The following is a 16544-nucleotide window of genomic DNA, read 5'->3' as shown; positions in this document are numbered from 1 at the left end:
AATCACTTGAACTCCTAATAGGTTCTTCATCGAGAAAAACAAAGTCAAATGTTTTAGAAAACTTGCTTCAAAAGACTGTTGCATCAAGCCTGTCTTGGAGATCTGTCCCTGAGTTGTTGTCAGCCATGCCCATGAAAAGCAGAATAGGGATGTTTTAATTCCCCACACCACAGCAGATGTCACAGGAGCAAACGTGTCCTCTACTGTGTGACCCAAGCATATACCACTGCACTGCACAGAAGAGGCTCTTGTTTGCTGAGGGAAATGTCTCCTGTTCAGAGCCTCCTTCTGCTGTTTCTCAGACTATCACTGTGCCTTGAGTGCTCCTTAACTATCCCAGTAAATGTTTACTGGAGAACACAATTGAATACATGACAGTATATGTTTTGCCAGTTGCAGTGAAATAGCCCATCAGACAAACCACATCACGTTAAATGTTCTTGCAGAGTAAGTTTCTGCTAGGTAGAGAACCTGTAAGGCTTGCAGATTAGCAGAAGAAAGGCATGTCTCAGCTGATGTTGCTGTTTGCTTCAGACCACTGAATGGTAATACCAGAAAGTTGTTAGTGTCCCAGGTGTTAGCAAGGGTGGATAAACAGCATCTGAGCAGTAGGGCCAGAACTGCCTGCAAGACGTTGGTATGTGGCCAGGCTTCTCTCTGTCAGGGCTGTGCACATGCACTACCCCTCCTCACCCCTGAGGGTCACCTGTGCAGGCTGAGAAGCAGGCAGGGGTCTCTGAGTGAAGTCAGCTGTGAAATGTGTTCTGGCAGTCTGGGAGAGGGCCTGTAAAGTGGTTTTATTCCTAAAGTCAAACAGAGAAGTGTCTCATCCCCTGCCTGGCACTTCAGACGTTGCTGCTGTCCCTGCATCAGTGTGGCTATCTCATTCTCAGAAAGCAATTAGAAAGAGAACAACTTGTAAATCTCAGGTTTTGTTACATGTTTGAAGTGCCGTGTCTCTCTAGTCATTTGGTGCCCAGAGAAACATCTTCACATTTTCCTCTTCTGCCCATCCATATATCCAGGTATATTGATAACTGTACTTTATCGGAGCCTATGGTCAGTACTATTACATGGATAAGACCAGGCTGTCGTGGTTTAACTCCAGACGCCAAGAACCACACAGCCACCCTCTGCCCTCTGTGGTAGAGAACCAGGAAAAAAGTAAACCTATGGCTTGAGATCAGAACAGTTTAATAATTGAAACAAAGTAAAATATTGTATTAGTATCATAAGAATTGTAATGAGAAGAAGGTAGGTTTAATTTCTCTAAGGGAAACAAGTGACACATGATACATACAACTGTACACCATCTTGCTGCTTCTCCCTCAGCAGCAATCAGTCTGTCCTGTCAACTCCCCCCGGTTTACATGCTGGACGTGGCGTTCTGTGGTCTGGAATATCCCTCTGGCCAGTTTGGGTCAGCTGTCCTGGCCATGCTCCCTCCCAGGTCCTTGTGAAGCTCCTCACTGGAGGACCCTGAAAAGCCCCTGGCTCAGGGTAAGCACTGCTGAGAAATGACTGAGCATCAGTGTGGTATCAACAGCAATCTCATATGGAATTCAAAACATCACACTGTACTGGCTAGTGGAAAGAAAATTAACTCTCTAGGACACAGGCTCAGTAGCTGCCTTTTACTCTGGACTGATAAATGATAATAAGCTGCTTCTCCTTCAGATGCCTTCTTCATTAGTGGTATTGGGGAGGGGGGCTACAGATGAATGATACCTTGAATCTGGGTTTTGGACAGCACCATCATAAAAATTGCAGCTTTGCACCAGAAAGTAGAGAGCAAGTATAAACTGCCTTTGCTAGTTTGAATTTATTCCAGAAATATCGACAAAAAATTGTAGAGCAGACTGTATAGGGGATGAAGACTGTGAGCCAGGAGAGCTGCGATCTGCTGCACTGGGTCGTTTGTCGCATCGTGGCTGGTGTGAAAACAACAGGTACGGGGAATTCTCAGCGGTGTGATTCCATTTGGTACATAAGCTGGGGGTTGGCACATGCCTTTTGATCCAGATTGAATTTGTGATGCTCGCTGACCCAGTATTGTAGAGATCCAAATTTAATTAACGCAGACCCACTTTTTAGGGAGTTTGTTGGAATTGCACACTAACATAAAGATGGGTGGCATTCTGTTTCAAATGTATTGCATGTGTTTTTATGGTGTATGTATCATTTATGCTAACCTTATAAAACTGATGTAAAAGTCATGTGGTTCTGGCAGATATTCTTACAACCTCAGTTCAAATTTGTCTTATTTGCAAACCAAGCCTTGGCACTACTTTGCTGTTTCTAATGGAAACCTAACCGTTTCTAGACCAAATCTGTAACAAATTTTTGAAAATTTCTTTTGCCAAGAAGTGACTTCCTGCTTGATGTAATTTGATTTTGTAACTTACTAACTTTTCTAAAACATCCTGTAGCAAAATGGACTGTTTGAAGTCAAGTGTTGACTTTTTAATGCTGATAAATTATTTTCTAGGTTCTCTGTAGCTTTGTTTTATAATGCAGTTGTGTCTCCAAAACAGTCTTCCAAAACCTGTTTTAATGCATGAAAAAATATTTATTGTGTACAATTTCAACAACTAACTACAGAAAAATCTAAGTTGTCAGGGCTAGGCATTTGGAGAAGGAAGAAGTGAGGAGTGCCAAGATAACATGTCTTGCCATCGGGATAAAGCAATAAGTAGTAGAGAAATGTAATATTGCAGGAAGATGTTGTATGATAGAGAGAACAGATCTTGCAGCCCATTGCTAGATGAGCAATCTCAGTCCCAGGTGCCATGGTGTAATCCACAGGCTCACAACTGCTCCAATAGCCCAACTGTTGTGGAGGAAATACTCACTGGAAACTGACTACAGAGATGGTGGTCAACAGGCCCACCAAATTTTGAGGCAGGCAACAGAGTCAATAAACTGGGGGCTTATCCAGTTAAATCACATGGCACTGTGAGAAGGAGGAAGGTCTGACCTTTTTTGGCAGGAGTGAGCTAGTGCATTTCATGAAAGAATATACCTGTGGGGTGTGTATTTTGGTCCATAGAACACAACAATTTTAAAGGAATTTGAAATCTGGTTTTTGTGTCTCATTGGAGATGACTACTACCAGTATCCATATAGAGTCAGTGATGTGTTTTGTCTTATTTTCAATATTCTATGATAAAGCAGAGGTGTTCTTAGTTAATGTTCTTGTTAGCAAAGCAGTGAATGAACATCCTAGAAGGATGTTTGGTTTAGTTATTTGCAATTTAATCTCAATTATTTATTAAAAACAAGGACAAAGTAAGAGAAGAGTAAGTAAAAATCAGAATTGAAGGCTTTGACAGAATAATCTTTCAGTATAACTTGGTGTAGTCCATAATACAGATTAAGATGTATCTAATTTAAAAAGCCACCATATCTTACTTCCAACCTCCTTGGTTAGCATAGTCAGTGTTTTATCAGCTAAATTCTATCTTAAAAATTTAAGAAGCCAAATAATGCATGTTGAAGAGTGTTCTCAGTGTTTGTGAGTGATGGTGGCAAATCCAATCAGGATTACAGGCATTACTGTGCAGTGCTGGGGGTCTTCAGACAGGAGTTGGTTCTCCATTATACTGGCACAGGGGTACCTCCACATACACATTGTGCTCCTGTGAGGAAAATGAAGGAAGCTCAACTTTTCTCAGATAAATCAGATGATGTTTCTTTTCCAACTTCTTCTTTTGATGTATGGTTTTGAATTTTCTAAATTGCCCATACATCTGAGTTTTTTTGCCCACTTTTCATCTTAATTTTTATTGCATACAACCATTCTTTAAAACAATGACTCATATTTAGATCACTAATGAGGACATTATTCTTCATCACTATCTGAAACTATTGCCTTTGTATAACAGAAATTAGTTTGAGGAATTAGTCCATTTTCAAAAAACTTTTTTCAAACCAAATCCCAGTTAAGTTACTGTACAATGCCCACCCAGGCAGTGGGAAGGAAGGCTTGAAACTTTCTTTGCTCACTGCTGAGCCTTGGTACATCCTATTACAGCCTCCCAGAGTTACCCAGGATCTCTGCAGAGCTACTGTCTGACTTTTGTTGTCAGAATAGTTAACATTTGTAAACTAGAAGAAGCTGGAAAGAGAATTGATGCAAACAACAAAGGCCTGATTTAGCTTTCAAATAGGATTAAGAAGTTATATACCAAGTGCATCTGTCCATTTCCCTTATGAAAGTGCCAGGTAACAGTCTGGCATTCCACATAGCGAAAAGTATATTTAATTTTCTGTTGTCTTCTACATGTCATTGACAAGATTATTTGTTGTGTGACATAAAACTGTCACTGTTACCTTTGCCTTTTGAAGAAATAGTCATATTGAATGTTGTAAGTGTCTTATAACTATGTTATTTTTTAAAAACTTGAAGTTAATAACAAATAATATTTTAGGGATGCAGTTTATATTTCTGTGATGTAATTACAGAAGCAAAATTGTAGGTTCAACTTTTCAGTTTTCTATCATTCCATTCAATTGTTATCTGTGTGTAAATTAGTTGAGAGCAAAGAAAATCACGCAGCATTTAATTTTAAAGTTTTATTGCTACACTGTTTGGTTTTGGAATATCTCAATGTTTAACTATTAAGAAATCACCATTTTCTTGAAGAAAACATTGATGCTGTCAAGAAACCAATATTGGAGTGATTTTCTTTTCCCCTTGATCTGAATATTAAGAAAACACAGGCCCATCAACAGTTTTAGCAAAATTTACAAATTATCCTTGTTAAATCCAGGAATTGCTACAGTGTGTTAGTTTAAATTTTCTGTGACTTCCTGACTAAAAATATTCTCAATTTAGATATACATTGAGTGTTTGGTTCAGAGAACTACCTATAAAGCTGTTGTAGGATGGTTTTCAGTTTCCAAGATAGTTTCTCACCATTGGAATTGTGCACAGGTGCGCTAAATTTTAAAGCAGAAAGGCACTGAGGGTGTAGAGAATTTAATTAGCTCTCACTTTATTGTTGTGTTAGTTAAAATACTCTTTGGAGATGTCAGTTGGAATTGGTGGGTGCCTGGAAGAATTTTTTGTGAGAAGCGTGAAAGCAACACTGTTCCTCCAACTGCAGGGGCTCTCTCTGCACCCTGAGGGTGTGCAAGGAACATTCTCAGTGCATTTTTCTGCATATTAGATTTCTGGATCATCCTGTAATCCTGCAGACAGCGTTGGATGAGTTCTTGAGGAGATATATGAGGTGTCTGGCGTTTGTTCCTGCGGAGCTAAATAGTGTCCTGTTTGTCCCAGCACGAGCATGAAGTGCAAACACACTGCAGCTTTGCCAGCCGTGCTGGGGCGGTGCCGGTTGTTGCTCCCACGGCTGTGCCTGGCAGTGTGCTGTGCTTGTGCTCTTCATCCCAGTGATGAGTGCTGGGACAGAAAATCCAGTGTTCCTGCACAGATGTATGAGGAATATTGCCAGAGGGTAGACACCTGAGTTACAGGCAGGCTATGGACAATTGCTCACTCTTGTATCAAGTGTACATAAAAGGGCATAGAATCAGAGTGGTTTGGCTTGGAAGGGACCTTAAAGATATTGCCATGTATCCCATGTTAAAAAAACATAACCAGAAAACTTGAGACATCTCTCTGAAAATTTAACCATCTTGTCTGTCTGTTTCATGTGACATATTAATGCTCACAGCATTCATTTTCAGTTTGTGTGTTGTTATAGCTCAAGGCATTGAAGCTTGTTAGCCAAGTACTGGGCTGGCATCTTCAGAATGGGTTGAAGAGTTTTACTGGATAACCAGCCCTAATTCTTCATAACCGAGGAATATTGCCAGAGAACTAGCTTATCTGATTATGTTGTTCCCATAGTCGAATTCCTGTGGAAGGACATCAAATTCCAGTTCCATTACCAAATGCCACATCACTTTCTTTCCATTGTGGAAGGAGTTTACAGAAAGCTGTGGTCCAAGTGTATATAGAAACCAGGACAGGCCTTCCACATGGAGCTTCAGAGGCATGCCTGGGTGTAGGTTATGTTGCAGGGCTGTGATGATGTTGGAAGGCAGCAGGCAGTTTCAAAATGCCCTTTCCAAACCCTTGCCCTCCAAATTACTTAGGGGTGCTGTGCAAGGGCTCTCATTTGAGAGAAACTTGGCTGTATTTGGTAGGAAATTGAAGTCATAATTTACAGTGCCAATGCTGTAAGCTGATTGCTTGTAAAGGACTAAACACATTTAGTCTCCAGACTCTACTTTATTATTGTACTGATTTTAGGAGCTATTGAAAAAAGTCAGGTGAACTTGCAAAAAATTAGAGGTTTACTCATTATCAGAATAGTGATGGGGATTGTGGGTATTTCAAGTTTCAAGGATATGTGAACTTGTATTTAAATACTTTCTGTAGTTTTCATTTACAATTTTAAAATAAGGTTTGGAAAAGATTTAAGTTTGTTTTGTTTAAAGCAAGGGTTATGTTGCCCTTTGAGTTCTTTTGCTAATTAGATGTTTCTATTTTAATGTAGCACTGTAATTCTTAAAGGGGTGCCATTAGAATGCAAAACAAACCAGAGACAATCTGCTTTTCAGTTAAGAAGGGTGTTTTTTCAACATTATTTTCAGCCAATTATAAATTAAGGCCTGAAGATAATAGAAGCAAGAAATACTGGACTTCTTTTACTTTGTTCCCTATGGCACTCTTAGTGAACTAAATTTAAAGTAAATTCATAAGAATGCAGTTTTCATTCAACCTGTACATTGTAATCAGATTTTAGTGGTCATTTTAACTGTTCAAGAGCTAAATAAATTTTCATTGTCAGGGATTTTTTCTGTGCTATTTTTATAGGCATGCACCTTATGCTATTGCACCTTTGTAAACCTCTCTCTTCATCTGGAAAATCACTATTTCTAATTAGCATTCTGTAGATTAAAATTCCCTAAAAGCTACTTTTATATGTATATAATTACAAATGTTTTTTTCTTTTCATTTTTAATGTCATCGTGAATTGTACTTGTAGTTTATTTAAATCACTTGACAATTCACTTAGATGAGAGAGTTTTTTTGAAATTTAGTTCTTTTCTGAAAGGATTTTTCCAGCACACGAACTGGTGGGCCTCCTGGTACTGAGTATTACAAAGCAAAAATACTTAACGCAAAGGAAAAGGAAATCTGGGTTGTAGAAGTTTTTTCACAGAGTTGTCAAATATTTAAAGTTCTGCATTCAGTGTTTTGGCAGTTGTTCATATGTGAGGTTAAAGATACTCAGTTATTATGGACGTGTTTGGCTTTTAATAGCAGTTGAGCAAAATTCGTTATAAAAATGTAAATCAGGCTAATGGAAGCCTGCAATGCTGCTGAATCACTTTCTCTAAATAGTAAGAAGGAATCCTCTATGAGCTTAACTTTTCCACTCAAAAGTGCTGCACACTATGGCTCTGAAACTGGAAATCACAAAGAATGGGCACAAGACAGTGAGGAAGATATACATTTTAAATTGTTTGTTATGTTAATAGATACACTGCCATGGGGATATACTGCTTTTTTTCTGAAGGTAGAAATTATTAACAGAATGTTATCTCTCTTTCCTGAATTTGCAAAGAAAAATGCAGCTCTTCGTTCCTGGTGTCCTTCCTCCATTCTTCTGTCAGGGTTAGCTTTTTATTTGATACCATAATATTCATTTAAATGTTTTTTGAATGCCTGTGAAGCTGCAGTTTACAGTACAGAAATACTAAAACATTTTTATATCATAATAAAAAATGCTAACATTCAGGAGAGATTTTTTTGTTTTATTCTATAGAGAACTAATACTTAGCTCTCTTTACTTTTTTGGTCTTTTCATGTTTTTTTCCTCCCCATGAGTGACTAATGTTTCATATGAAGATTGAACAGAGCTGTCATTCTAGCCTTGCTGAAACAACAAGAACTGACAGAATAGATAATGGTCAGGCTTTTGGATTCCCAAAGATACTGTTTAATACAATTGAATGAGGGATGAAATGTGGGAGATGCATCCATTAAGGTTTCTGGAAAGTCTTTTTGTAGTCTGGAACTGCACTCTTTAATTAATTAGTCACACTGGGTATTCCAGATCCCTGTATTTTGCTGATTGTCCTCACTGAAATCTAGTTGCTATGAAGTATGTTGAAATTTAAAAAGTTACTTTCTTGCATAAATTAATAATTTTGCTAGTCTTTGCTGTAATTATTTTGTAAATTAACTGTTCTGCACTTTCAAGAAATAATGAACTGGCAGTGAGTTATTATTTCAGTGAGCTGTGCTATTGATTTATGTCCCAGTAAACTTACAGTATTTGGGCTGGCTCTAAAAGCCCACTTGTCCTGACACATCCTTTAATAAGGTATCTGCAGTTGTGTGTGAATGTTCCATATATGTAAATGACAATCGTCAGATCGCTAATTTCATTTTTCAATGGGCAAATACCATCAGATTCCATGGATGCAGCCTTACAAATAGATGAATATAAATGCTTTCAGCTGCAAGCATTGTGGAATAGATTCCCTTCATGACTTTATTTCTCAGTTAGCACTGCCTGTGTACTTCTTATCCACTACTTGTTAAAGATGCACTGCTCGTTTCTTCTTTTGCTGAGTAAGACTCTTTCAGGTTTCTTTAATTCCCAATTAGCTTTTCTTTGCTAATAGTATCATTAATGCCTGAAATAGCACTGTAGCTCTGAAGGCTGAAATCATCATGAAGTCAGCAAGTGTTGCTAAAGCTCCATACATTTGTATGGCTTTTAATGAAAATGTGCTGAGATTTCTTCCAACTGGGCATTTTAAGCATGGGAGCTTCCTTGTCCAAACTGCATGCTAATAGAGGCTGTGTGGAAATAATCACTATTATGCCTCAGAAACTGCTTTTTATTGTGAATTAGGCTACATTTAGTGCCCTGGAACTCCTTCAGCATGCCACAGTTAAGTTTCAGTAGCAAAGTATTCAGGTAACACTTTTGCTTCATCCCATTTTTCCTTGTTAGGGATTTAGAGCCCAGAGTGTGTCCCAAGGTTTCAGCCTCGCCTGCCTCTGGAATATTACTTCTACCCCTCTGTGCTGAACAACAAAACCCAGCTGACATCAGTGGGAGGAAATGCTCTGTAAAACAGCAGCAGTGTCTCTTTTTGTCCCACAGCTGCAACAGAAAGGGAAGATGAACATAGTACTACTGTTCACTTCCCATTTTGATTTGGACTCCCCTTCTGACTTCCCACCAGACCTTGTCCATCTCCCTGAAAAGCTTAGAAAGGGCAGGTCAGGTGTCAGTCAACCAGCCCACAAACCAAGCAGTCAGGGCTAATGAGCATTCCTCTTTCTTGGAAAACAGCAATAAAAATTTCTGTGTAAAGAAAAATTGCTTTGTATTTCAGCATTGTTTACAAGCTCACAAGTTTAACTCTGTTAATCTTTGCCTTTATTTCTTTTGGATATGTATCATTCATGTCAGTATTTATCAAAGGTCTTTCTTGTTACATGCTATTTTTCCATGCTCTCAGAAGTAACAGGATTATCATTAAATTACTGCTTTTAGCTAAAATAGGTTATTTTATTAGTTTTTCATGACTGCAAGTCAGTGCATTCTCTTCTTAATGAAGCCCCACCCGGCAAGGAAAGTTATTTGAGAAATGCCTGCCCCTCTGCATGTATTTTTCTGCTTGAAATTTGAGCAAATTATCCAGAAGGATTTTGAAGGTGTTTCTACATCTCATTATGAATTCTGTGCAATGCAAAAATCTCAACTTTATTTTTGTCTCAGAAGTACACGTCTGATATAAAATTCCCTTTGGCAAGGAAAAGAGATTTTAGGATTCCACAAATCCAAATTCTTTTGCTTATGGCTACATCCCAGTTGAAGCGTTAGATTTTCCTTGGAGATCTTTCAGAGCCAGGAACATGATTCTTTCAGGAGGGTATGGTGCACATCAGTTTCCTGTTTAAACTGGTTCATTCTCCAGAGATGTGAAGAAATGTGTTGTTCAGCCTGGCAGTACTAATCCAAAGAGACACAAAAGGGAAGGATGGGACCCCAAAGTTTGGAAGCATGAAAGTGTGGATGCTGGTGCAGTGAGATTTGGTTGATCAGTTATGGGTTTATTTTTATGAAAAAAGCAGAATCTTGAATATTTCAAAATCATACAACATTTATACTTTGGTAATATCTCTTTCACACAATAGCTCTCTTCTTTCTTTTGGGATGCAAGAGGAGCGTAAATCTACTCATTATTTTCAAACAGTCTCATACTTTCTTCAGAAGAACAGAAGAAACAAATTAACACTACCTTGTTCTTTACACCTACTGCTGTCAGTACATAACAGCAATTAAAAAATGAATTGTGTGAACTGGCTACTGTTAGTTCATGTAAAAGCAAGTGCTATGCTTTTTGTCTAGGCCTGAAAAAATATGAGTTCTTTAGCCTCACTTTTTCTCATGTTGAATATGAATCTCTTAGTAAGCACTGAGATACCTCCACTCATGGGCCTTGTCTCTGTCTGTCCTTCCAGGGGTCACAAGCGCAAACTGGACGAAGATGATGCTGCCAGTGAATCCAGTAAAGAATCCAGCAATGAAGATGAGGAGGGAAGCAGTTCTGAAGCGGATGAAATGGCAGCAGCACTTGAAGCTGAATTGAACGACTTCATGTGAGATTCATGCAGAAGACAGAATTTGTAATTATATTTTACTTCTCATAAACAGATCGGACTTCAGATGAGTCCCTTATGTCAGTACTCAATGTTTTTTCCAAAATGTGTGTGTATATTTTGCAAAGCAACTCAAGAGGTGATACATTATTTTACAAAATCAGAAATAGATGTTTTTAAGTTGTTTTATTAAAGGAATATATACTTTTTTAAGCAAAAAAAAAAAAAGTGTTAAATGGGACATGATGTGCTATGCCAAAGACATGTTAGGAGCTCTGCAGAACCTTCATGTACGGAACAGTGGTACAAAGATTTGTGATTAAACACATCAAGTTTCTAAAAATACTGCAGGCTGTGGTTTATGGGTTGCAATCTTCAAAAACAGGAGGAGATAAAGGAGATGGAATTGTCTGGGTAGTACAGCAGGAACCTGACAAACTGGTCATCCTTTTCCAGAAATAGAGCTATCAAATATAAAAGGATTTTTGAAATAAAAAAGAACTATTTATATTTGTATAGAAACAGAGAACGTGATATGCAAGCTTTGTGAACTCTGCACTTGACCCACCTGTCATTTGCTTGTAAGAGAATACATAGTGGTCAACATTCATGTTTTTAGGTTACTTTGTTGAATAGCTGGGTTCTTTAGAGACATTGTTTAGATTTTTAACTTTCCTTCTCTGTAACCAGAAATTTAGCACAGCAGACTATATGGTCCTGTACTGCCACAAGATGCATATTCACCCATTCGTGTTGTCTTGGAAGGAACAAGTGCTACTTCAGTCTAGGTAGAATTTAATTTCTTTGACAAGAGATCTGATGTAAAGTTTTTGTATATTCTATTTCATATTTGACCCACAAAACAGATTTTCTTTCATTTAATAAAGGTTCATTTTGTATGCTTTGTTTCTCTTTCCTGTTCATTTCCTTCCATCAAGCATAAGACACTTCTCTGTATTATCTTTTCTTTATTCTGCATGAAAATAATGAAAAACATTGAAAGCAGGTGCAATTTTGTAGATTCAGGCAGGTAGCTGAAGGACAGAAGAGAAACACTGGCTCAGAAGATTCATGAACTCTAACATCTGACTTTTCTCAGGTGTCTTTGACTGGCCTCTGAAATTACCATAAGAGTTGTTGCTTTGGTATTGAATTTCTGTGGCTAGGACCATGGTTTATTCTCAATTGCTAGCAACTGGAGATTGAATCCTTTTAACAATATGTTTGCAAAAGAAAACTCTTTCATTTGTATGTCATGGTTAAAAGGAAGTGCATCCTGGTGCAGAAATTTTTCCACTTAGCAGTGAAACAGAACATTTCAGTGGAATTTCAGCTGCTTTACAAATAGCACTCTAATTTTAAAGCTGCATAATGACAATCAGAGGAAGACTGTGAAAATATTAGAGCCTTTTCAGATTAATACTGCTTTTCCACTTCAGAACATGAAATCAGCATCCACAGACAAAAATAGTGGATTTTTTGGGAAAATGTTCACAGGAGCATTCCTGGACATTTACACAGGTACCACACAGCTGAATGCTACAGTGCTCTGCCTGCTGTAGCTCTCCATGAAAACAAGCAGGATGTCTCCAAGTGATTTTTCATAATGTAACAGAAGAAAAAGACTAATGCTTGTGAAATGGGAAGTTGAAATACTTTCCTTTTTTTCAGCAACCTGAATGCAGCATCCCCAACTACCAGAGGATGACTCCTTGCAATTAAATACTAAAATGCCAGGGGTTGTGGGGCATGTTTTGTGTTTTCTTAAACCCTCACTTGAAATAATGTGAAATAACATCAGCTTTCTGGGTCACTGTGATGCTGCAAATGACTTGACAGCGCAAATTTCAGCAGAGACTTGTTCTGTCTGATGGTCTTTGCCAGTCACGCAACTCTGGGGCAGCATTTAAGCTCTGAATGTAAACACAGCCAGTGAGCAAAGCCAGGCTTTGCTGGGTGCTGCATCCCTGGCACCTTAGCTGCCTCACAGTGCTCGTGGGGCAGTTCTCTGCGGACAAGCTCTCTGGTGAGAAAGGCTGGATCTTCCTCCCCCTGTTATTTTATGGATGATGGTTTTAACTGGTGGGAGGAGGTGGTCTGGGCAGGAGTCCTAGAAGCCGTCAGCACTCCAGAATCTCTTAACAATCCCTGCCCTCCAGTCCTTGGAGTAGGGGGAAGCTAGCACAGGGAGGGTTGAGAGCCACCAACTCATTGCTCACTGTCAGAGCAACCCAGAAGGCATCAAGCCTGCTTTCTGCTGAAGAGAAAAGCCTGCTCAGTCAGGTGCCTGTGCTGAGTGCTGCTCACCAGTCTCTGCACAGGTGGGAAAGAGAAGTGGAAACTGAAGATTTAATAGATGCTAAGTTAAATGCCCGTTCTAACCTGCCAGCAAGAAGTCTCTGGATGTATGAAGTTGTCACTCACTCCCACTAGCTTACACTTTCGTGAAGGTGCAGGAATATCCTAGGAAAAGCAACAAATGTGCTTTGTGAAATGGGTTTAACTCTTCATTATGTGACCTAGATATTTTGACTGGGTGTTTTATCCTGCCTTCCTCCCCTACTTCTGTACATTAGGTAACTAATAAGGACCTGCTGCCAGAGAGGGCACTCTGACAACTGACATGGAAACCAGATTCCCAGTGAGGCTGTTGAACTCACTGGGCAGTACTGGTTTCTGAAAGGGTACCAGGTGTGGAAATGGGCACAGAAAGGGCACCTTGCTTCATCAAGCTTTCTGAGCGTGTACTATCACTGATGGCTAGGAAAGATGGCTCCTAAGGGCTCATGGTTATTTAAGAACTGGTAAGAGCCGTCATTTTGATTTAAAGACCAACAGGTTTACTTTCTCCTTGACTAGCCCTCACCAGTTTTAAGAGACTGAGAAGACATCACAGCTCTGATGAGGATCATAGAATAGTTTGGGTTGGAAGGGACCTTTAAAGGTAATGTAGTCTATTCTCCCTACAATGAGCAGGGACATCTTTAACTATACCAGGTTGCTCAGAGCTTGGTCCAACTTGGCCTCAAATGTTTCCAGGGAGGGGGATATAGTGGGACCTGTGATAAAAGCAAAAAACATCACATAGTGGCCAAGCTTTTCTCCTTGTGCCTGTGCTGGGGACAGGGGAAAACGAGGGAGCTGTTGCTTAGCACTGAGATGTGAAAAGCTCCAAGCATGCAGATACTTTCACTGTTGGATTTTGTGCATATGTGAAGTAGGCCTCGAGTTTTCTCAGTGTTAGATAGTAACATCCTCTGTGAAGGGTGGGAAGTCTCGATTTTCCTTCTTGGCACTACTGCTTGCGGAATAGGTGACTGTCTTACAAGTGTGAAAATACACATATACAAACATGGATCTGTACCTAAAGATTTCTTAGCTCTTCATAAATTTACTACAGTGCAGTAGGTGACAAGTCAAAAAATAAATACATAGTGGTCTTGTTGAGGAAGTGGATCTCATCATGTAGCTGAAAACTCAGCCTGAGAAGACTCCCGATTCTCACTACCTGCAGGCAAGCTTTTTATACATTTGTTTTTCCTATCCCATCCCACCTTCTGTTGTCATTTCAGATGTTTTTGGAGCTCAGCCTCCTCTCCCTTTCCTCTCCCAGGAACAGGAGGCAGCAGTATCCAATCGCCCAGGCAGCATCACCTACAGCAGGCATTCATACTTGTACTGACAGGCTGCAGCGGCATGTCCTGTGCTCCTGCTGACTTGGCTTTGAGAGAATGTCATGGTTTGGGAAGACAGGTATCTGCCAGGGAAAGCTGGAGTTTCCCTTGGAATGGAGAATGTTATCTTTCTCCTCCAAGGAAACAGTCAGTCTGTTGTCATCAATATATGCATGACAGAATGGCTGAGGTGGGAGTGGACCTCTGGAGGTCATCTGGTCTAATCCCATGGACCTGTTCATGTCCGTGTCAGTGTCTAGATGTCTCCAAGGATGGAGAGTCCACAGCCTTTGCTCTGTCACCTCAGAGAAAAAAAAATACTTTTTTTTTCCTTTTTCCTTTTTTTTTTTTTTTCTTTTTTTTCTTTTTTTTCTTTTTTTTTTTTTTTTTTCTTTTAGGGGAAGTGAAAAGGAAAAAGTGAGTACAAGGTGCATGGTTGCTTGCTAAGACAAAGGAGGCATAAAGCAGGTGTGGCCCTCACCCCTGAGTTTCTCAAGGAGCTGAAACTTTAGGATGCATGATTGCCAGAAGCTTGTTTTCTTTCTAGTCCAGAACCAGACACTGTACTGGAGAATCCCCTACCAAATGTTAATGAGAGTGTGGATTTTAATAAATATGTGATGGGGTTTTGAGCCACTTGAGATTTTATTTGGGAACAGGGTTTGAGAAGGATGTCAGGTTACCTGGAACACAGGATTGCTAGAACTGTGGAGAAAGAGACATGAACTGTAAGCCTAGCCCTCTTTTGCACAAACTCTATTTCTGGAACAGCAAATTATTCCTTTCACTCCTCTCATTCTTCGTGACTTTCTCTTTTTCCTGGAGAGTGGCAGAAACGGCCTGTGACATGATCCCAGGGGAGGGTGGGGTTGGCATAGACCTCAACCCCAGAGCACTCAGATCATTTATTTGGAGAGATGGGGGCTGATTTTGACTCAGATTCTGTTGTGTGCACTGAGCAGAGGGTGGGTTTGATGTGCTTGCAGTACTTGACATGGCTGATTTGCACGGGCCCTTTTAGACTCCCTGGAGTTCTCATCCCTGCAGGTCTCATGCCCACAGAGCCTGTGCTGCCACCCCATGAGTCAGAGCTCCCCTTGGCAGAGGATGATCAGTCCTCTTTTCTTTCCACACTCCATCCTAACTCTGTTCCCTGAAAAGACAAGGAGCCGTATCTGGTATCTATATATGGCACTTCTAAAGATCTCTATCTCAAGATGAAGCTGGACTGACTTAGTCATTGGGTGGGTTTAGAGGCACTTTAAAGGTAGAGCAGATGCTAACCTGAAACAACAGAGGTAAAAGTGCGTTTTGTTGTCCTGTCTGTGGGATAGACAGCTGTCTCCATGGCTTCCTTCCATGTGCTGTCCCCTTCCACTGAGCAGTCCTCCATGAGTCAGTGTCTCACCAGGAGCCTGGGAAGCAGAATGGAGACAGACCTTCCTCCTGAGGCACCACTGCCATATTCCTGAGCCAAACTCTCACCAGAGCTGGCAGACAGTAACTGTATTGCAAAGCTGTGTAGGTTTAATAGGCAATGACAAAACACCCATCCTTCTCTAAGTCTCCTCTTAGAGCAGTGCAATTCTCCTCTGTCCGTTCTACATCTGCCAGGTAAGTCTTGAAAAAGTGAATCACAGTGACAGGTCTCTACTGACATTAATCATGAGGGAGAAACCTTGACCAAGGACTGTCAGAAGAGCTGGGTCCTCCTTCCTTTCCCTTCTCTACAGGAGAAGGGAAACATCTCTTCTCATCTCTTAACATCTCTTAATCCCCAAGACAGTTTGCCTGTCAGATTCTGGATGTTGTTGCTCCTTCACAACAATCAAGCTGTTCCTGCTGAAGCACAAACTGCCATTGCTATTGATCAGTTGTAAGAGGCAAAGCCTGTAGGCAACCTCCTCCTCCTCCTCCTCCTCCTCCTCCTCCTCCTCAGGCTGCCTTCAGACCAGGCACTGGTGCTTTTCTGGCAGGGAGCGCAGCAAGAAGTCAAAAAAGCTTATCTTTTCAGATCTACTACCACTATGGATATGTATGACCCTTTCAGGACATAAGTATTAAATATGTCACTTAGTTCCAATACAAATGGTGCTTGGGAGATTCTCTGTTTTAATTAAGTGGATAAGTTTGGTCCTCAGAGAGCTAAACATGTCCTTGGGTGAATAAATGTTTTAATAATTCAACTTTGTCTCTCATAATCTTATAGCTGCATCCCACAGAAAAGC

At 40.1% G+C, this 16544-nt stretch overlaps 1 protein-coding gene across 1 annotated transcript in view; it reads left to right on the top strand.

The window, feature by feature from the left end:
• The window catches only part of CTDP1 (CTD phosphatase subunit 1), a 100083-nt gene extending 88542 nt beyond the window's left edge, over positions 1–11541 (top strand). The window contains exon 13 of the mRNA XM_083859344.1: positions 10505–11541. Within this exon, the coding sequence (XP_083715470.1) occupies positions 10505–10646 (142 nt within the window). The 3' untranslated portion in view covers positions 10647–11541. The remainder of the gene's footprint in view (positions 1–10504) is intronic.
• The last annotated feature ends 5003 nt before the right edge of the window (positions 11542–16544 follow it).

Source organism: Zosterops lateralis (assembly GCF_965231275.1).
Source record: "Zosterops lateralis genome assembly, chromosome: 1".
NCBI lineage: Eukaryota > Metazoa > Chordata > Aves > Passeriformes > Zosteropidae > Zosterops > Zosterops lateralis.
The sequence above is the reverse complement of the archived record's forward strand: the minus strand, read 5'-3'. Positions and strand labels throughout refer to the sequence as shown.